Below are 22,340 nucleotides of genomic sequence, written 5' to 3'. Positions count from 1 at the left end.
TTGCTTCCTAGAGACAGACTCTCAGGTCATTGTGGAGAGAATTCCAGGTAAACCTGTCCACGCGTAAATAATTTCCCAGTAGAGGGGAAGAGCGTAATGCTCCCTTGAACTCGGCAGAATGAAAACAGTGACTACTGGGGTTTCTCTTGCAGCGTACTCTTCTGCAAGTTCATTCAGAGCATCCCTGACAACCAGTTAGTGCGCCAGAAACTGAACTGCATGACCAAGATAGTAGAGAGCAATCTTTTCCGGCAGTCGGGTGAGTCTCCACCAAAAACTGCTGCTTACAGAAATCCCGGTCTTGTGTCTTCTTCAGCCAACACTGCCTTTTTTTTTTTTTTTATGTCAATAATGTCCTTGCCAATCGTTTGCTGGTACTTGAGGACCTCCTGGGAAAGCAGTTTTAAGGAGAAGGTGAAGTCAGTTCAGCATTCCCGTAGTTCCTGAAAGAGCAAAATCATGTGTTCTTTCACCTTGAATTTGAACTCGTGTTTCATTAATTAGCAAACTTTGTCCTCAAAATAGGAACCCCATAAAGTAACAGGCAAGCAGTAAAGACGGTCCTTTTAAACAAATGCATCTCCTTTGACTTAAGAGTATAACGCCAGTAACCAGGGGCTGGGGCAGGCAGTGATGCCATGGGGCAGTGATGTTATGGGGCAGTGATGCTGTAGGGCAGTGATGGACCGCATGCCACTTATACTGGCTCGGCGGAGCTGGTTATGCACATCTCTTCTCGACTCCGTGCCCAGTCATGTCATCTTAGTGGCTGAAGAGTGACCATGGCAGAAGGACTTACACCATGGAAACTGGCAATCACTATAAATCAGAGAGGTTTTGGGGGGAGCTGTAGGAGAGCCAGACTAGCGTCATACCACTGGGAGCGGAGAGGAGAACACTCTTCCACTGATAAAAGACTCTTCATTTTGTAACTAGAGTCAAGCACATAGCCACCAGGTGGAAATCACTGTGTTCCTTTCCCAAAGTTGACATAGGAAAGAGGTCCAATACCTGGTTCTTTCCCAGTAAACCCAAGACTCGCTAGGGTGGGGCAGCTGTGGGAGCTTCTTTTGAAACCACCACCAGGTCAGGGAGTCCCAGAGGGTGACTCATGCTGTGTGTATCGGCTGGAGGGTCTGAGGACTGGCAGGACACCTCAGAAATAGGAAAAGTTGAGTGAGTTGTTGGTGGGAGAACCCTTCTAGCCTTGCCCCTGGCTCGTTATGTAACTTTGGACGAATGAGGGACCTTCTCTAAGTCTCAGCTTCTGTTTCTATGGAAGGAGGGACTTGAACTAGATCATATCAGCACGTCTTTTGGCTCTGACCTCTTCTGAGCCTCAGAATTTGTGCTTAGACATTTCAGCTGTTCCAAGGACCCAGTCGGGGGAGTGCAGAAAGCTAGTGAGTGCTCTCAAGTGGAAAACTTAATACTAGTCAACCTCTTACTACGCTGTGATTCCCTCTGCCTCTAAGGATGCATAAACCGTAAATGAGACAACAAAGGTGCATTGTTTGAGCAGAAGAGCAAGGATGCCCTGGAGGATTCCAACAGAGGAAGTATTGTCACCCTTCACAGTCGTTTCTGTTAGTGCCCAGAATGTCTGGACTCATCAGAATGATATTTTATCATTGTGAAAGATCTCAGAAGGAAGACATAGTAGGAAGATAATACCTTACTTTATGAAGTCCACGTGCCTGCGAAAGCATGAACAGAATGTCTGTGAAACACTGAGATGTGCTGGTGGAGCTCAGTATTCATAGGAATTTTCGAGTACATTTTCTCCATTAGGTGGAACGTTTCAAAAAAATTAAAAGCATATACCTTGCTTAGTTTATTCGTTTCATATGACTTAGCTTGCAAGTATCAAGTTGGCTTTTTTTTTTGGCTGTGCTGTGCAGCTTACGGGATCTTAGTTCCCTGACCAGGGATCAAACCCATGCCCCCTGCAGTGGAAGCACGGAGTCCTAACCACTGGACCGCCAGGGAATTCCCAAGTTGGCCTTTTTTTAGAAAAAATAAAAGTTAAAGAAATTGTTAAATACTTTAAACATTTGGCTACGTGGACCTACAATAGGTGGGATTTTCTTTGTTTTTAAGGTCAAGGTACTGGGCTAAAGTTCCGTGCCTAAAACCACGTGCTCCTCGGTGGCCTGGAGGACCCCCTGCAGGGCTGAGTGCAGAGCTGGGAGCTGGGGGGACAGGCAGAGAGGGAGTTGCAGGAAGGAGCCAGGCAGTTCGGGGGGGTGCTCCTACAGCTGGTGAGTGGTCTGCATTTTCCCCCTCAGAGTGCAGAGACGTGTTGTTGCCTCTGCTGATAGACCAGCTCAGCGGCCAATTAGACGACAACTCCAGCAAGCCTGACCATGAGGCCAGCTCGCAGCTTCTGAGCTACCTCCTGGAAGTTCTGGACAGGAAGGATGTGGTGAGTCAAAGAGTCGCTGATGCAGAGCAGAGCGTACACTGGTCCCATGGCCTGGGATAGGAACCACTGCATGGCTCTCCTAGTCCCAGGCAGTTGAGAACCTGGGCGCTGGGGCAGGCTGCACCCATTTTAGAGGTGTTTAGAGAGGCTTCTCCCGGCTAGACTCTGTCATGCAAATCTAGGTCCAGGGAGATCCACCTACTGCTGGGGCTGCTACTGGTTGATTTTCCTGATTGGCCCAGTTGGCCTATCACTGAGATCCTGCTGAGGACTTTTCAGATCCAGAGCCCTGTTTAGACTTGTTAGGTAGAAAGCTCTACCCTGTTATACCTCTGATACCTGACACCACTATTGTAGATCTACCGGAGCTTCTGAGAAGTTCTCATTTTATGTTCTCTCTGAAACTGATCCTTCCTTCTGGAGCCTAGTAGAAATGATGTGTGTTTTTTTTTTTTAAATCTCACCTCATCTCCTCCCCCTCAAAAAACCTGGGGCCACACTGCCTGGATTTTCCATGTTCTAGAGATAGACCTGTCATAGCCTCCACTCAAGAGGCTGGAGAACTTTGCAGAATGTTTTCAGTCGAACACAAACCATAGTCGCTACCCCCCATGATGGCCACACGGCACCCAGGTTCCTACAGAGAGGCGGGTGTTATGAATCACTTTCATTTAAAGAAATAGGAAGCAAGCAGAGAAATAATAAAAAGCAAGGAAGGAAAGAAGGGAGGGTGGGAGAGAGGGGACGCTACCGATACTTGGTGTTTTAATAAAATTACATAAATAGCAGTGATCTAGTTGTTGGAAGCATTAAGCAGGAGATTCAAATATCTGTCAAGAAGCAATAATGGGTAAAGACTTTGAAAAGGCAACTTGAATATTGATAAGTTGGAGCTGAAGGAGTATAGCATCAAACCACAAGGAAAGAAGGAGAAAGAAAGACTGAACATTCATGAGACACTGTTGGGCGCATCAGCCCAGCTGATTCCTGTACGGGATCTTTTCTTTCTTTTCTCGCAGCTATGAGAATTGAAGCGCCACAAAGTTAAATAATTGCTCACGGTCACACATGACAGAGTCAGAATAGTAAATCCCCGTCTTAGTCTGCTCGAGCTGCCGAAACAAAATACTGCAGCCTGGGTGGATTAAACAACAGAAATTTATTTCTCATAGTTCTTGGGGCTTGGAAGTTCAAGGTCACGGTGCCTGCATGGTTGGGTCCTGGTGAGGCCCTCTTCCTGTCCTGCAGATGGCCACCTTCTCGTTGTGTCCTCACACGGCCTTTCCTTGGTAGGGCAAGCTCTCAGGTGTCTCTTCTTATAAGGATACTAACCTATCAGTCCCGGGCCCTGTCTTCACGACCTGATTATCTATCTCCAAAAGCCCCATCTCCAAATACCATCACATTAGGGGTTAGAGCTTCAGCACAGGAATTTTGAATGCGAATGATCAGTCCATAACAATCTCCTCGACTTGAATTTCTTGTTTTTTTACATCCTAGAGAGGAGGTAGCAAGAACTTCATGTTTTCGCCTTTTTCTTCCCACTTATGCGCCAAATTGTCCTGGGTAGCCTGATCTACGCAGCATCAGGACCGAGTACCTCGTGCTAGCGGGAGTCTCCATAAACTGTTGAGTTGCTGGCTACAGGGAGCTCTCAGCGAGCCCAGATGACCTGGGTCATTAGAGAAGCTTTCTTCCCCTGCATCCCCTGCATCTCCACGTTCATCTTTTAAATGTCAGAACCAATTATGTTCAGCAGATTCCTTAATAACATTATGTATTGTTCTGTGACAATGTTTCCCCCTTTTGGACAAGAGATTGCTTTGTACTGAAGAGCCAGAATGAGAGTTAAAGAGAACTCTCAGCAGTCCAGGGTTTCTTTAAGAAAAGTGAAGCTGAGTCAGAAGAAGTGGTGTCCATCCCTTTGTTTCCCCCTCAGGGTCCCACGGCGCTGCACGTGCAGCTGATAATGGAACGGCTGCTGCGAAGGATCAACCGGACCGTGATTGGGATGAGCCGACAGTCTCCCCACATCGTGAGTGTCGCCCAGGGGACCACACAGCCACCGCAGCTTCTTTTTTTTTTTTTTTTTTTTTTTTGCGGTACACGGGCCTCTCACTGCTGTAGCCTCTCCCGTTGCGGAGCGCAGGCTCAGCGGCCATGGGTCACGGGCCCAGCCGCTCCGCGGCATGTGGGATCTTCCCGGACTGGAGCATGAACCCGCGTCCCCTGCATCGGCAGGCGGACTCTCAACCACTGCGCCACCAGGGAAGCCCCACTGCAGCTTCTTAGTGTCCCATCCCACCTGCCTATTGGGGGGTTTTGGGGAGCAGTGTCTTGAGACCAAATTCACATAGGCCCCTCCCATCCCAGTTTCCAGTCTGCGCTGCGGGCTGGGTGGCATAGCTCCCTCGGGAAATGAATGGGGTCTAGAACTTTACAGCCCCACTGGATGAGTGACTCTTCGTTACAACTGTGAGTAAATTTGATGCTGATTTTCTCTTGAGGGAGAATGATCTACCAGGGAGGTAGGGGAGGCAAATGGGGGAAAATTTTAAAGGATCTCGCCAGTACAAATCATAAGGAGCCTTGCTCATAGGGAAGGTGAAACCAAAGCCTCTTATAATATATTAAAGCAGAGACCCACTGAGATATGCAGGCACCCTAGGTGGACTAAGAACTTGGGACCCATTCGACCTAATGTTCTTTCAATATTTGCTTAATATTTTATTTCAGGAAAATGTGAGCCTTGGTGAGCAGAAAATTAGGGCTTTGGCTGACTGCATTTAGCACTTCCTGTATTGTCTCAAGCAGTTTAGTTGTAATTCTCAGTGTACGCATGCTCTGTGTGGATCTGCCTTTGTTAGAATGATAACAGTAACAGTAATAGTATGTCCAGCCAGCGTGATGAGAATGGTAGTAGTCACTGTTAGCTTATTTTTCTGTGTGTGCTAGAAACTATCTTAAGCACTTCATTGAAAGGTCACACCAAGCTCCATTGTGCAAATGAGGAAACGTGCAAAAACCCGAGCAAGGTTACACAACCACCAGGTGATTGAAGTGGGCTTTGGCCCTGGGCAACCAGCCTGGAGGCGGCGCCTTGCATGCTGTCAGCCGTGCCCACCCCCAGCAGCTCACCGAGTTATGTTCCCAGCTATGCACTATAGTCACCGTGAGAGGAATTCTGATGACGTCAGTTTTCCCCTTCGTATCATATTCCCTGTGATATTTAGTGTGCTTAAAAATCGGTGCCCTGTGGTACCATCCAGCCCTTGTGGTTCAAGGAAAAACCATGTAAAGAACTTGGGATTAGCATGCTGTTAGAAATGTCAGTGTTGCCCTGGCCTCTTATTCTCCGCCTGTTATGTCTATGAAACGTCAGATAAAAAGTGTGATCGAGACCAGAGGTAACTGTTGAAAGGCCGAGTTGCATCATCATTAAAATGAAGCATCTTTTACTAAAGGTGCATCTTTTGCGATGCTAAAATCTCTGATTAGATTTTTAATCAGAGGACATAGAAAAAGAACTATCCCAAATTGCTGTGGTAAATAAAAACCATTTATTCAACAAATATGTATTAAGAAACTCCTGTAAGCCAGGCGCTGTTCTAGATGCTGGGGATATATCAGGAAACAAAACAGACAAAAATCACTACCTCAGAGAAGCTTACATTCTAGCAAGAACAATTACAAAAAAATAAATGGCAGAGTACTAGAAGGCTATAAGTGCTATGGAGAAAAAAACAAGTGGGATAAGGGGAGTTAGGGTAGAAGAGTTACAATTTATGTAAGCTGATTAAGAATGGCTTTCCTGGGTCTTCCCTGGAAGTCCAGGGGGTTAGGACTCCACACTTTCACTGCCAGGGACCCAGGTTCGATCCCTGGTCAGGGAGCTAGAATCCCACCAGCCGTGTGGTGCAGCCAGAATAAAAAACAGGCTTTCCTGAAAGGGTAGAATTTGGACAAATGCTTGGCAAAGGCCCGGAGAAACAAATAGCATTAGGTGCTGATGGTAATGCAAACTATATGCTGATTTGGCAATATATATCAAAGCCTTAATACAATAAATTTACATCACTTTATAGTTAGAAAAATAAACGTTCCTAAACAAGAGAGACCTAAGACAGACATTCATTCAGAGAGAGGTGTACGTGGATAGTATTTCACTGTTTTTGTGTTTAGGAAGTTATTCTTTCCATCCCAGGAACAGCTGTATTTTCATCTCCTCTGTGCCAAGTTCACTTACATTTGTGTTGTTTTCATAACTATATGAATACAAGAAGATACTACCATAGATACTTGCCCTCTGGCTGGAAAATTAAGTCTGTGGCTCAAATATGGTTGGACTAGGGGAAAGCACGTTGAATATGTAATTCCTAGCCTCAAAAATGGAGATGATGGTAATCATCTAATTATCCGATCCCTTTCTTCAAACCAGGTCCACAGTTACACAGCATAACATGCTAGGAATCCCTGGCCAAAGGGTTCTAGAGCTGGTGGAATGACATTGAAGTGGTCCAGCAGGGAGCTCTCCTAGCCTCTCTTCTGCTCTTCCACTCAGTTTTACGACCTCTCTTCGACCTCTCTTTTTCCTCTTTGCATTCCTCCAAGCTCAAATTTATTTAAATGATGTAAATACTTTGGATGTTTCTCCCTGGACGTCTCTGTTACACCTCGGTCTCAACAAGCAACTCAGGGTCTGCAAGTTGTTACAGCTTAACTAGTCATCTAGCTGAGATCTTACAATCAGTATCCCCTGACCTACAGGATTTCAGAGGTCATGGCTATTCATAGGATGAGTGAGGCCCTCCACACTGCTTCACTCAAACCTGGAAGGACCTTCTTTTTAGCAGAAACTGCAAAGCCCATGCCTTTGGACCTTTAGAATGCAGTATGTTTCCAGCGTGCTGGGGTCCCTGCATAGTTAATTGGGTGGGAAAAACCAAAGTACTTGCACCCAGATCTTGGCTTTGTCGGTTGATGGTCTAAGGAGCTGGGATTTGTGTTTTCGGTCTCCTTCCAGGGGAGTTTCATTGCTTGCATGATTGCCATCCTGCGGCAGATGGACGAGAGCCACTACAGCCACTACATCAGCACTTTCAAGACCAGACAAGACATTATTGTAAGTTGTCTTCATTGGATCCTGGTAACTTAAGACTTCTCATATTTTGGCAGAACTGAGCGTCCTGAGTCTGGGGTTCCCTTCGCACACACCTCTGAAGGCTGTGTCGCTTTCCACAGGGGTTACAAGAGGGAGAGTTTTTCTCTGCCCACAGGATTTGAAGAAGAGTCCAGTACATATACCAGGAGGTCCTCACGCAGCCACCTACGTCTCTTGGATTTAGAGAGAGCCCATATTTAGAAACATTTGGGTGACCTCTTTTGCTCTCAGAAGAGGACAGTGTCCCATTTTCAGGGACAGTAGTCACCCATGCCCTGGCAAGGATTTTAGGAGGCAAAGATGTTCATGGTCTTTTAAGATGTGGTTGATGTCATCCTTTTCAGTATTCCCTGGAGAGGGAAACAAAAAAAGGTAATACCTGCCCCCAGGTAACAGTTGTAAGTTATCGTCAGTTGAAAATATTCCATTCTCTTTTGTTTTAAACAAGAAAATTGTTCTCATAGTTACCATTAAGCATACAGCCGAAGGTGGCCCAAGAGGCTAAGTTAGATCTCTGGCTGCTTCCCCAGGATCCTTCCCTTCAGGGAATTGTTAGTGGCTGTTAAACATCCCTGAAGGTGAGCATTCCCTGGCCGTCCAGTGGTTAGGACTTGGTGCTTTCACTGCCGTAGCCTGGGTTTAATCCCTTGTCGGGGACCTAAGATACAACCAGCTGCATGGCCAAAAAAAAAAAAAAAAATCCCTGAAGGTATTGTCTTATCTTGTGAAGTAGTGGGCTGGACAGGGAGCTGTATTAACAGGCAGGGTCTCATTGCACTCATCTTTGCTCCGGGTAACTTCGCATCATTCGTGCATATTCCAATTTTCTTTATGCTCCGGATTTTCCACTTTCTGCCTTTATTATACTGATAGCATGTAGCCAGTACACCCAAAGATATCCAGCTCTTTCTTTGCCGGTCACTCTCCTTTCTGTGAGGTCTACATGAAGGAAAAACACACAAGGAATTGTACTGTTTATTACTATTAGTTGTAATCGATCCAGTGATGAACCCTCAGAGCACTGTCCTGGACCACAATAAAGGACTTAATGGGGCTTAGTCTGGAGTCCTATGTGGACCTCCACGTAGGCCATGCTCTGGCTGGCAGCGTGGTACAGGAATCCGTAGCGATCCGTAGCTGTGCTTGCAGAGATCTGGGCGAGAGAATTAGGAAGAGGGGAGAGGTGGGGAGAGGTGGAAGCCGAGGGTAGCAGTGTTTCTCCTCCGTAGTGGGTTTAAGAACACAGGCTTTAGAACACCTGGATCTGGGTTTGAATTCTGACTATTCTGCTTCCCCCTATGAAATTTTGGGCAAGCTGTCTAACCTCGCTAGACCTCAATTCCTCCTCGGTAGGATGGTACCTACCTGGGGGCAGGAGGTAGTTAATGTGAGTATTGATGAGTGGACATGTGGAAAATGCCTCACTTTGTGCCTGGCGTGTGTTACTAGCTATGAGAACCAACTACTTATAATAATGGTAATGATATTACATTATCATTACATATATAATAGTATTATTATTATGTAAGATAAAATTAATATAAAAATAGTTTAGTGACTTTTTTTTCAGATTCCCTTCTGAAAGCAGGAAGAATAAAGAAAGTTATACTAAATTCAAACTCTTGGCAATTTGGCTCCTTTAAGTAAGCAAAAAGAAGAAAAAAACAAACAAACCAGATTTAACTCCTATTCTCCAGGACCGTGGTGAGCTCTTCCCCTGTATCATCTTTTTTTTTTTTTTTTTTTCTTTTTGCGGTACGTGGGCCTCTCACTGCTGTGGCCTCTCCCGTTGCGGAGTGCAGGCTCAGTGGCCATGGCTCACGGGCCCAGCTGCTCCGCGGCATGTGGGATCTTCCCGGACCAGGGCACGAACCCGCGTCCCCTGCATCGGCAGGCGGACTCTCAACCACTGCGCCACCAGGGAAGCCCTGCATCATCTAATTAAAAGAGGATTATTGTCCCCAAGGGAACAGTACTCATCAGTGGCAGAACTGCAGGGTACGGCTAAGCCCTTTGACCTCCAGTGGACTGTTCTTTCTCTCGCTCCTGCTGCTTCTGAAGAAATCACTTGAAAGACTTTGGGAAGTGGTAGATAAAGTGAGGCCTGGGGTTATCTGTGAACTGCCTTTATTATGTCATCACTGTTTACAGTTCACTGAGAACACTAGAGTTGAATATGGAGTTGGCATCAGAATAGATAACCGGCATCTACATCCTTGTTTCACAAACCATCAACTCCTGTTGACTTGAGGAAAAAAGTTAATAGGATAGTTAATAAGTAATGGATGCACTTAAAATGCATGATGAAAAAGTGGAACACTTGTGAACTATGTCTATGATTTCAGAATGGAGGGTAGAGAAGTTTGACTCTCCATTGAACCAGAAGAAAGTAACACAGACTTGAGAGCTGGAATTGCTCCCATTCCTATGCTGTTTGGCGTCCGAAGTGTACTGGTTAGCCAACAGGACCGGGGTCTCAGAGGAATATTGTTAGAAACAGAACCCAGGTCCCCTGCCTCCCAAGTCCCGTTTTCTTTCTGTATATGATGTCATTCATGAGCTAGAACTGCACGGTTTAGTGCCAGAGAAATTGGACTGGATTTTCATTTCAGGAATCTGAGTGGAAAATGTCTAAATTTAACTAACTAATAAATTAAAAAGCTTCCCAAACTTTTTAGCTTTGATTTTTTAGCCCGATTGTTCTGAGTTCCTTTTTCCTCTTAGCCCTCTTTCGAGTAGAATAGCTGTTTTTTTTCAGTACTGGGCTTTTGTTATTAGGTTTTACAGACATGATGGTCCACTGCTATAATCTCTTTTTAAGGACCATTTAGGGCCCTCCCCCCAGGCTATGCATGGTAACGTTCCTGGAAGAGGAAGAATCATGACTCTGCTTCTTATTTATAGCATTTTTGTTCTGTTCTAATAATAATAAGGGAGAATTGGACTCAGAGTTATTAGAAGTATCAGTTTTCTCAGACTCAGATACAGAGAACAAACTGGTGGTTGCTAGAGGGAAGGAGGGTAGAGAGATGGATGAAAGAGGTGAAGGGGATTAAGAGATCCTAACTTCCAGCTGTAAAGTAAATAAGTCCCAGGATGTAATGTACACATAGGGAATCCAGTCAGCAATGTTGTAACAACTTTGTATGAGGACAGATGGTAACTGGGTTTATTGTGGTGATCATTTCCTAATGCATAAAACCATCGAATCACTATGTTGTACATCTGAAACTAACATAATATTATGTTAATATTAATTAACTAATATAATATGTTAGTATGTTAATTGTAACTCAATTTTTAAAAGATACCAAAAAGTTAAAAAAAAAAAAAACAGGTATCAGTTTTCTGACAGTTGTTGGTGAATTCATTTGAAGTACAGTAGATCCATTCAGACAACATTGGCGGCCAAGGACTGAAGATATTATGGCTCTGAACTTGGGATCCAGAATCCCAAGGTCTCTTCCTAGCTCTCCAGCTTCTTGGTTTCTATGGCCTTAAGCCAGTCGTTTCATTTTTCAACAGTCTCAGTTTTATCATTTATAAAATACAGATAAGTTTTTAATCCTTCTCTTGCTTATCAGATTACATGATGTAAACATCAAATCATGGGATACCTGTAAGAATGCTCTGTTGAAGACACACTGCTACGTTTAAAATACATGACCAACAAGAAACTACTGTACAGCTCAGGGAACTCTGCTCAATATTCTGTAATAACCTAAATGGGAAAAGAATTTGAAAGAGAATAGATGCATGTATATGTATAACTGGATCACTTTGCTGTACACCTGAAACTAACACAACATTGTACATCAACTATACTCCAATATAAAAGAAAGTCCAAAAAAAATACTCTGTTATCCCTATAAACCTTACTCAAAAGATAGACTGTTATGGGACCTGGGCCATCGTATTCCTTCCTTTACGTCAGTGTGCTGGAGGAAAGGCTTATGAAGTATAACCGAGTTTTCCCCCAACCATTCCTCCTTTGTTTTCTGCAGGACTTCCTCATGGAAACTTTTATCATGTTTAAGGATCTAATTGGAAAGAACGTCTACGCCAAAGACTGGATGGTCATGAATATGACACAGAACAGGTGAGACCGGCCATCGCAGGGCTGGAGGCATTTGAAAACTTGGGTCTGGAAACTAGGTTTTGACCCTTGTGAAGCATGTTAAATCTCTTTGCTTCAAGTCCACCATCTGTAAAGTAAGGTTCCTCCTGCTTTCGTGGTCCTGGTTTACATGCTTCTGTTCTTGATTCCAGGCAGGCTACTGTGGTCACTCCGACTTGGGCTCTCTACTCTCTTCTTTCTGCTATAACCTCCTCATTGCTTTCATGTTGATTGTCGGCATCAGCTCTGCAAGGTATCTTTCAGTGTCTCCATATGGACTTCATCATCCTGACATTCGAGGCCTCTGCATCCCAGCCCACCCTGCTTTTCTAGCCTTGTCTTCCACTGTTTGCCTCTATATACAACTTGCCCTCCAATCAAACTGGCCTCTTCCCTCCTAACCCTGACCCTGACCCTGACCCTGACCCTGTTCTGTGCCTCCGCTCACGCTGCTGCTTCCACCTGCAGTGTCTGCCCCATTGTCTCTGGCCATCAACATGCCTCCCATTCCTTCAGGTCCTTCGCAAATGCCATCTCCAAAGGAAGCCGTTCTGATCTGGATGTCGTCTTCTCTTCTTTTGATTTCCCCATACCTCTTTGACACCCCCTCCTAGAATTTTCCATATTCTTTGTTGGGTCATGGTTCAATTCACAGGTTGCAAATGATCTCCACCAAGTTGTAGATTTCTTAAGACCAGGAACCATTCTTTCAAGGCAGAACCTAAGCCAGTGCTTTGCAGTTGCTGATCCTCAACAAAGACTTGTTGAATGAAAGTGAAATGGACTGAATACAGATACTAAAAGAGATTCAGGATTTTTTTTTTTTTTGCGGTATGCGGGCCTCTCACTCTTGTGGCCTCTCCCGTTGCGGAGCACAGGCTCCGGACGCGCAGGCTCAGCGGCCATGGCTCACGGGCCCAGCCACTCCGCGGCATGTGGGATCTTCCCGGACCGGGGCACGAACCCGTGTCCCCTGCATCGGCAGGCAGACTCTCAACCGCTGTGCCACCAGGGAAGCCCCGAGATTCAGGATTTTTAAAGAGCTAAATAAAGTAAATCATTATGATAAGCATTTTTGTTAACTCTCGGTGGTCCTGATACCTGATTAGAAAAACCCTTCCCAACTATGTACAGATTAGAGAAACAATTGCATCCGAAGTCCTAGACTTTAAAACGTAAGCATCACGATGGAGCAAAAGGAGCCTTGGTCTGAGGCTCAGGAGCCCTGGCTTGTCCTCTGAGCTGCACTCTGAACTGGCTAAATTGTGATGCAGCCGTGAACTGTGCTAGTAGTCAGTTCAAGAAACTGATCTTCAGTGACCTTCTCTGTAGAATGTGCTGTAGTTGGTCTCTAAGGACCTTGATAGATCTAAAGGTCTTAGATTGCCAAGTCCAGGTTTGATTTGCTTTGGCTTTTAACATAGATGGAAAATGTTTCAAAGAGCATGAAGTTGCCTTCTTTATCCAGTGTGTTTTTCCTCCCCTAGGGTTTTCCTCCGTGCCATAAATCAGTTTGCTGAGGTTCTCACAAGGTTCTTCATGGATCAGGCAAGCTTTGAACTTCAGGTAAGCATGCGACTCACCTAGGAGTTCCTTGAATTCTCAGCCAAAGCAAGAGAACCGTTTCCTTTTGGAAAACATCGCCTCAGATTTTTTATCATAACACAAATACACACAAACACACCTGCTTGCAGGTAGGCACGCAGGTATTCCTCTACCTACAAACGGTTTAGTGTCCAAAGAGCAGTTTGTATAAGCACCTGTTTGAAAGTCCAAAGTGATAGCAAAACTGGTGATCACTTGCTCCATCTTTATTCATGCATTCATCCAACAAATATTAGAGAGTTATATGTACAGGGCACTATTCTAGGCCCTGGTGAAGGCAGACAAGGTCCTGCTTCCGTTACAGGGTACATTTTGTTGGTGATGTGCTTTTGCTGTGATATGGCCTGCGTTTGAATCTATGGAACTTTGGAAGTAGAGAGTCATAAGCAGAGGAGATTATATATACATATTGCATATACATATACATGTTTATGTGTGTATATACATATGTTTTTATATGTGTGTGTGTATATATCAAAATGGTTATATACGTGTGTGTATTTATACACACACACACACACACACATAAGTACCTATGCCAAAATGGAATCAAGCTGTACAGTTCTTTGGTAACCTGTTAATCTACTTTATTTACTTTTTCTGTGATCTTTTCGATGATAATAAATATTCTCACAGTATTTTTAATGGCTGAAATACAGTGCATTGTATGGCTGGACCATGGTTTACTTAACTTACTTAGAGCATCTAGATTGTTTCCATTTTCTGTTATTATGTTCGATAGCAGTGTGAGGGCCTTCCTTGTTTTAAATATTTTTTTAAATACCCATAAATATGTTACCAGGATAAAGTCCTAAAGTATTTACTAGTCAGGAATTTGGCACATTGTCAGGGCTTTTGATAAGTATTGCCCAACTACTTACTATAAATAGGTACACTTCTTGGCAACAATTTTCCTTTATCCCAGGAGTAAAGACAAATATAATAGTTTGGGTTATTTTTAAAAGCTTGATATTAATAAAGCATTAAATAATTGAAACACAGGAGCGAAAAGGAAGTCCTGTGGATTTTATTTTGGATTTTTTTCCCGTTAATTTCTGGCGAGTGCATTTGTACCATGTGGCACTGTCTTATTATGACCCATATTAATGTTATTTTCTGTTCTTTTCACCCACATCATTAATTTTGAACAGCTCTGGAACAATTACTTCCATTTGGCAGTCGCTTTTCTCACCCATGAGTCCCTTCAGCTTGAAACCTTCTCACAAGCCAAGCGCAACAAAATTGTAAAAAAGTAAGTGTCCTCTTAAACTTGCTTATGATTGGGAAGGTGATTCTTCCATTTCTATTCGGAGCAGGAGTTTTGGTATCCCAGAAATTACTGTTCAGTGGCTACCTGTGTTGTTAGTGAGATAGGTCTTAAAATAATCATTTAATAGACCTCAGATTTCCCCAGATTCACATCTCTTCTCAGGGGCCCATTCATTTTCAAATCAACCATCACATTCTATTATAGAATCTCTACATAAAGAGACACTGAAGCCAGCCAGTCCTCCCATCACCAGGAACAGCTGCCATCTGCTGGCAGCTTGTCCAAATGGCAGGCATAGTGCCTCTCTGTCTCATGCTTCACAGAGCAGACTCCTTTGGCACCATTGGTCTACCTCCCAGTTTCAGTCACTTCAGCAGAGGAGCCAAGAGTAACACATCACCTAAAAACACCCTCCAGATTCCTGGCTCAGAATTCAAAATGGACCTTTGTGCAAGAGTGATGAGAGATTTAGGGAAGACTTTCAGTGCTTTCAGCTCAAGTCTGTTTCGAAGTTCATTGAGAGCCTGGGAACTCAAAGGCTGTGTAATTAAATAGAACTTGAGAAATTTATCATTTAAAAGCTGTGAATTTTAGTTCTGTTCCCCTGCTAGCATGTCTGGGACTCTAGGCAAATTATTTAGCATCCCTCTAGCTCCTCCCTAAAATACTAAGATTGATGGCTAAGTGATTGAAATTTAGTGATTGCACTTTCAAAGACAAAAGTAAAACCTGTTTTGTAGATTTCCTTGTGGGGTGGGTATCAAGAGATACTTGATTTTTAAGATGGGCACCTTAATCTTATTCTTCAGAATACTGTAGATGACATAACTTCATTCAAGGATGTATTTGATTTTGGTTAAATGACCGTAAGTGAAATGAGTTGACACGCAAGTCTGATAAATAAAGTGGCTAGTTAGGATTAATGACTCTGGTTTTGGTCAAAGGAAAGTGTGACTGTAAGTACAATCCGTGTAAAAATATATATGCCTATGGGCAAAGATAAACCTTAGGAAATAAAAACATTGATATTAAGCTTATAGGAATGTGAATGAATTTCTTTTCAAGACTTCTCTGAGTTTTAGTAAAAGCATCAACAGTAATATTAATAAGCAATAAGAATAGTTATCATTTATTATCTATTATGTGCCGGACATGGACCACATATGCTTATATAATAATAATAAAATGAGCTTAGGTACCTTTGTTAAATAGGAATAGTAAGAAAAATTTTTCAATATGATTTTTATACTGGCTTCTGAAGACACCTCCAAAGCAAGAATTTGAAAAAAGGATGTTTGGTACAATAGTATCATAAGCAGAAAACATAGAACCGTGCTGGCAGGGTAGGTCCTAAGTCCATATTCTAACTCCTTGGGAACATTTACAGCATCTACTTTTGACCCACCCTTTTTCTATTTTCTAAGCCTCCAGCCTCTGATATGGTATATGGTGTGGGGCAACCCTAGGCATATGTATTCTTTAAGAGATTTTCAGGTGACTCTGATTCACCTCCGCCCAAGAACCACTGTCTAGATCAATGCTTCTCTACTCTTTTTGCCTCCATTGTCAACTCCTGTAAGGAACCTTTTTAGAAAATGTTTTTCTAATCACACCCCCCATGAAATATTAATACCACAGATACACCATATATCAGTTTATGTACTAAATGTATATCTGTACTTTATACATAAGAACAGGAAGCTTTTTTTTGCCCCCATGGACCAATTTTCACCCCTTCAGGGATACTGTCACCCCCACTGAGAATGTATGTCTAGAGATTCCCAATGTGAGTGCTTTGGAGAGCGTCCTGGTGTGGATAAGGGTTACTCAAATATAAGTATATAAAGGCCAGCCACATTACTGTGTAAGTCATCCCTCATTCATCTTCCTTTTCTTTAGTGTTTGTTGTGTTTTATTTTATTGTTTTGCTTAAGAGCAACCAGAGTGTTTCTCACTCTTCCCTCTTCAATAAAGTTTGTTAATCTCATTTTGTCAGTGAGTTTTTGACACTTACTTTGGTCTTCCTCCTGCTGTGAAAGTCCCCCCACCTCTATGTGGCTCAGTTCTTGGAGGCTTTTTTAGGTATCGACCACATCTCCTTGTGGGATCTTAGTTCCCTGACCAAGGATCGAACCCTCACCCCCTGCAGTGGAAGCACAAGCCTTAACCCCTGGACCACCAGGGAAGTCCCTCGACCACATCTCTTAATGTGATTTTGCCTCGAGACCTAGCTTAATTGTGATCTAGAGGAGCACAGGCTCTTATACTTCCCTCATCATTGTATTATGTGTTCTCGTTTCCACTGCACATCTTTCTCCTGGTTTATGATCTCCTTCCTAGATACGGGGACATGAGAAAGGAAATCGGCTTTAGGATCCGGGACATGTGGTATAACCTGGGTGAGTGTATAACCCAAACAGGCCCACACACCACTCCTGGGCGACATGCATCCCACGATGAATTCTTTTCCATTTTAATTCCAAGAATCCTGAGATTGATTTCTCTGTGTGTCTGGAAGTGCAAGTTGACTTGTCGGTCTCTTACGATATCACATGTTATCAGAAAACAATATTGAGTCACTCACTTCTGAATTGATTTACCCACATAAACTTTTTCTTTTCTTATGGGCCCTGTGGAGGAAGATTGTAGCACTTTACTTCCAGTGAAATTATTTTTTTTCATGTCCTCACTTACTTTCATTTCAGGTCCCCACAAAATCAAATTCATCCCATCCATGGTTGGTCCAATTCTGGAGGTCACACTGACCCCCGAAGTAGAGCTCCGGAAAGCCACCATCCCCATTTTCTTTGATATGATGCAGTGTGAGTTCAATTTCAGTGGAAATGGCAATTTCCATATGGTAAGGAGTGGTGGACCTGTTATCTTACTAATGCACGTAGAGTCAACTCTCATTTATTTTCTTTCTATATAGAGAAGCGGTAGCCTGAATAAAACAAATCAAAGGTGATCTAAAAACTTCTTCTTTTGCATTTTATTTTGTAAAGCAGTTAGTCATAGGATCAGATATTCCAACCAAGGCTCTAGGAGCAGCCTTTTCTGCTGCGTGTGTTTCCTAAAGAAGCACTCTTATCTCTGGATAATTAAAATTTGACTTCATGCAGTTTAGTCCTATCTCTTGCAAATATTGCAGTGGATTGAGGGAATGGTGCAGGGGTCTTTAGCTTTGAGACCTTAGTCTGCCTGATATATTTTTCCTATGCTTCAATTTCCTTATCTATACAGTATATTAGTATTGAATGGAAGATTTTGCAGCTATGAAGCTCTGCAAAAGCAATCCCACTGTCAAGACTTCGACAGGAACCAAAAATAAAATGGAAAATTAGAATCATTCAGCTATTTTTGTATGCATAGTTGGGTTAGATGATAATGTTTGGGGTAATTTTTTCCCGTAAATATAAAGCAAAGGACAGAGTAGCACAAGGCTGCTTTAGAAAGTTTCGATATTAATGGATGATGTGAAGTGGGGTCTTCCTCTATGTACGTTGGAATTAGTTTACAATTCAGTAAAGGGGTTGGGTCAAATCTAGAAAAGTTGGCTGGATGTCTTTCGTGTCCTCTTCTGAGAATGTGGCATTCTCCTGGAAATTCTGCCTCTGCTTTCAGTTTGAGAATGAGTTGATCACAAAGCTGGACCAAGAGGTGGAAGGGGGAAGAGGAGATGAACAATACAAGGTCCTTCTGGAAAAACTGTGAGTATTTCAGAAACAAAATCTCACGTTGATGGCATCATTTAGTGATGGAGAAAAACAGGCTTCTGCTGCCCTTACAGACCAGTTGAGTAGTCTCAGCATCCCTGGGGTCACCACCATGAATGGTTCTCGGGGGGTGGGGGGGTTCATGGAGTTTACACGATCCACTGCTGACATTTGTTTGTCTGCTGTGAGTCAAATGTTCATGTCTTTCTGGCCAGCCCGGCCCTCGAGAACAGAGCAGATTGAGGAGAGAGGGAGATGGACAGAGTAGTGGCATTTTGCCCAGTGTTTGAAATGCTGAATTTTAACAAAAGTGCTAGCACCTCTAAGTATGGCTTCGAAGCAATAATTTAAAGGAGAAGGGAAAAACATTTCAAGGTCCACTTTACATTTAAGAATACCTTATGCCCTGTGAAGGATGTCTGAGAACACCAGGTACAGCTCCAGCCCTTTTCACTGCCCTCCGCACACCCCAAGCCAACACATTCATTCCCTCCCTGTGCTCACATTATCCCACTCTTCCCTTTGCCTGTCACCCTCTGTCCCTGTTACTCTCCTTTGCATGTATGGAATGACAGTATAACAAGAGTGGTTGAAAACACTTAGATGTTGGAGAGAGAGATTGTGCTTCAAATCCCGCTTTCTCCACATACTAGGATTTTGACTTTGGACAGATGCTCTAACCTATACCACGCCTCTTTTTTTTTCCTGGTCATCTATAATGATAAGATCTGTATTTTAGTGAGGATTAAATGAGATGATGCGTTAACACAATGTCTGTCACAGAGCTCATGCTGGACAAATGTTGGCTGCTCTGGTGTTCATTACTGTTATTATCTGCAGATCTTCCCGGCATCCTGGGTTGTAACTACCCTAGACTGTTCATTTCTTATGTTCTCTGAACTTTTATGATATTGGCCACCTCTGTCACCTGTTGATTGGGTACATGCCTAAGTCTTTCTGGGATTTACCTGCTTTATGGACGTGGTGGGCACTAGACTGAGCTGAGGACGGGGACACTCCCAACTCTGTTTTTCATTTTTCAAAGATTTTTTTAAGGAACCAGCACACGGGGTACTCAGAAATGGAACTGATGACTCGTCTATATTTTAAGGAACTAGAAATCCGTCTTATTTTGTTTGTAATGGATGGTAAGATCGTTTGTTGATCTTTTCATCCTATATATCCATTTGGTCTCCCTGTTTGAGATTCAGACCTTTCAATTTATCACTTCTGCAGTTCTGATCTCATACGGGAATTAAGTGCAGGTGTTACACACACACACAAACACACACATTTACAAGTGATAATAAAACTACACTTAAAAAAAAGCCTACAGTTGACTTTTCACATACAGATCTAATTTTTCCTTCATTCTTCTTGGATCACGAATGCAGAAAAATATGACTGTGCAAATTTCCAGTGCTCAGGAATAATTCTAGAGTCTGGACTAATGCTTTGAACCCATTTTTTCTCCTGTTCCCAAAGTTTTCTTCTAATTGTCTAATCTGAGAAGCTCCTATAGAAGCTTTGCTCTATTTGGGTCCAGAGGGAGAGGATTTAGACCAAAAGTTTAACCTCCATCTACCTATCTACAACTGTGCATTTTTTCCTGAAAATAACATTTTTTTAAACATCTTTATTGGAGTATAACTGCTTTACAATGGTGTGTTAGTTTCTGCTTTATAACAAAGTGAATCAGCTATACATATACATATATCCCCATATCTCCTCTCTCTTGCGTCTCCCACTTTTATCCAAAGAGCCACATGTCTAGCAGTGTAGTAGGTTCCTAGGTTCCTCTAGGCTGGGCATCAGTCCAAGATTCTCCAGAGTTCCCTCAGGATGCCCTGAAGTGCTAGGCCTTAGGGAGAATAAAGACAGAGAAAAGATGGTCCTTTCAAATAAGTAGAGAGATCAGATAGCACACACAAACCTTTTGGGCAAAGGTTCTCATTTCTGTGGTATTGACAGAAGACAAAAACAAATACAGATGGAAATTCAAAGAAGGGCATAGTGAGCTGGGATCCTCAGTGATGATAGGGCTTGAGCTACAGACCTAAAGAAAATGTAGAACTTGAGTAACAGCGAGGAGCCTTGTAAGTGCAGGAGCCAGGCTAGCATAGACTGGAGTTACAAGGAAGGTGTATGTGTCCTAGTCTGGCGCCACCTGCCGCCGGGACCATGGACAGCGCTCGTAGGCGGTGCTGGAGTCGCCGTGTGGGACACGGTCATTTGTCTCTATCTCTGCCCCACAGGCTTCTAGAACATTGCCGGAAACATAAATACCTCTCCAGCTCCGGAGAAGTATTCGCGCTCCTGGTCAGCAGCCTCTTAGAGAATCTCTTGGACTACAGGACCATTATCATGCATGACGAGAGCAAGGAAAACCGCATGAGCTGTACCGTTAACGTGCTGGTACGTGCCACGCCCCTGGGATGGCGAGAGGGCAGTGCCCGGCCGCCCCTGCACCCCATAGCGCAGCTCTAAGTAGATCCGGCAGAGACAAAGGTCCCCTGGGACCACCTTTCCAGAGTCTGTGTCCTGCTGAGTCTAATTGGAATGGCCAACTCAACTTTGAACTCACAGATGCCAGCTGCCTCAGGGGTAAATGTGGAAACAGGGATAGAAAATGCAACATAAGCTCTTGACTCAACTCTCTTACCAAAGGCCATCCTCAGCCTGTTTCTCTGTCTTGCTTTTATGTGGTTGCTTTACTGTTGGGATTATTCGACACAGACGAAAATGCGTTAAAAACAATCTACCATGAGTAGAGAATTAGTCCATGAAATCCTCTAGGTGGTGGAACCCCGTGGTCTTGCCTTTCCTTAGACAGTTGTAACTGGCAACACAGACTTCAGAGGTTTAGGCCGCCATACACTCCTCTTCATATGAATCAAGAACCTACCACCTCTGATTCCCTGAGAAAACAGAATATCAGGTGACTTGGGTATGACCCACCTGTCTATTCACCTAGAAGGTTCCCTCACATTTCCCAGAAGCAGGGTCCTAAAAGAATTCAACTTTTCTGCTTTATAAATTGTCACTTCCTTATTTTGTTGGGGGTATTCGTTAAAGGGAAAGAAGAAAGTCTTTGGAAAAGTGACACTTGAAAAGTGCAAGTAGTGGTTTGTCCATTGTTGTGGCAAGCTCATCGATAATGGCTCTGTGTTGGTATTTTGTGACTTTTTTTGTAGAATTTTTACAAAGAAAAGAAGAGAGAGGACATCTACATAAGGTAAGCTGAAAGAAGTTTCTGCTTTTGCTGTTTATGTCAGGGCTTTATGATTTATTTCTCCAATAAATGAAAACAATAAGCCCCAACACCATGCTTGCGGCTTCGAGAAACACCAGAAAGTATGTGATATGCTCCCTTCTTCCTAAAAGGGTAAACGCTTTAGACAGATACACAAGTAAGTACAATACGAGGAAGTGTAGAGGGAGGATCGTGTCGGGATTCCAGGAAAGGATAGAGGGCTGTGGCCAGGTAACCAGGGAAAACAGCACAGGAAAGACGTGAAATTCACCCTCTGTCAAGGACTGTTAGCCCGACGTGCAGGAAGCCCTGAACGTGAAACCAACTTGGACGTAAACGATGTGCATTTTTCTGGGGAGACATTCCTTAGCTCTCATGAGCTTCCCAAAGGGGTCTGTGACGTTAAAAAATTTTTTTAAACATCACTGCCTTAAACGAAGAGTACAGAGTAGCACAGGTAGAGTAGGAAAGACACACAGGCAGGAAGCAGCACAAAGACTTAAGGAACAGGAAGTAACGATTCCTGCCGCCTGGCTGTGGCATGAGCCAAATGTCTCATCTACTCCCTGGCAGCAGAATGCCTCCTTTCTCCCATTCTGACCAGATACTTGTACAAGCTGCGGGATTTGCACCGGGACAGTGAGAACTACACCGAAGCTGCCTACACGCTCCTCCTACATGCTGAGCTCCTGCAGGTAAGTGGATCAGGTATGCGGTACGTCAACCATCCAGCCCTTTGGGACCGCGTCCTGTACGATTTTGATGGGAAAGTTCCCTACTCAAGGAGGACCCT

At 43.6% G+C, this 22,340-nt stretch overlaps 1 protein-coding gene across 1 annotated transcript in view; it reads left to right on the top strand.

Annotated features, from left to right (window-relative positions):
- The window catches only part of DOCK5 (dedicator of cytokinesis 5), a 224,045-nt gene that overhangs the window by 149,171 nt on the left and 52,534 nt on the right, over nt 1-22,340 (top strand). Inside the window, exons 25-37 of the mRNA XM_079927762.1 lie at nt 153-259; nt 2,289-2,425; nt 4,365-4,460; nt 7,449-7,547; nt 11,591-11,685; nt 13,191-13,269; nt 14,460-14,560; nt 16,919-16,977; nt 17,284-17,438; nt 18,203-18,288; nt 20,550-20,709; nt 21,489-21,529; nt 22,152-22,242. Of these exons, the coding sequence (XP_079783888.1) occupies nt 153-259; nt 2,289-2,425; nt 4,365-4,460; nt 7,449-7,547; nt 11,591-11,685; nt 13,191-13,269; nt 14,460-14,560; nt 16,919-16,977; nt 17,284-17,438; nt 18,203-18,288; nt 20,550-20,709; nt 21,489-21,529; nt 22,152-22,242 (1,306 nt within the window). The remainder of the gene's footprint in view (nt 1-152; nt 260-2,288; nt 2,426-4,364; nt 4,461-7,448; nt 7,548-11,590; nt 11,686-13,190; nt 13,270-14,459; nt 14,561-16,918; nt 16,978-17,283; nt 17,439-18,202; nt 18,289-20,549; nt 20,710-21,488; nt 21,530-22,151; nt 22,243-22,340) is intronic.

Source organism: Stenella coeruleoalba, assembly GCF_951394435.1.
Source record: "Stenella coeruleoalba genome assembly, chromosome: 7".
Classification (NCBI taxonomy): Eukaryota; Metazoa; Chordata; class Mammalia; order Artiodactyla; family Delphinidae; genus Stenella; species Stenella coeruleoalba.
The sequence above is the reverse complement of the archived record's forward strand: the minus strand, read 5'-3'. Positions and strand labels throughout refer to the sequence as shown.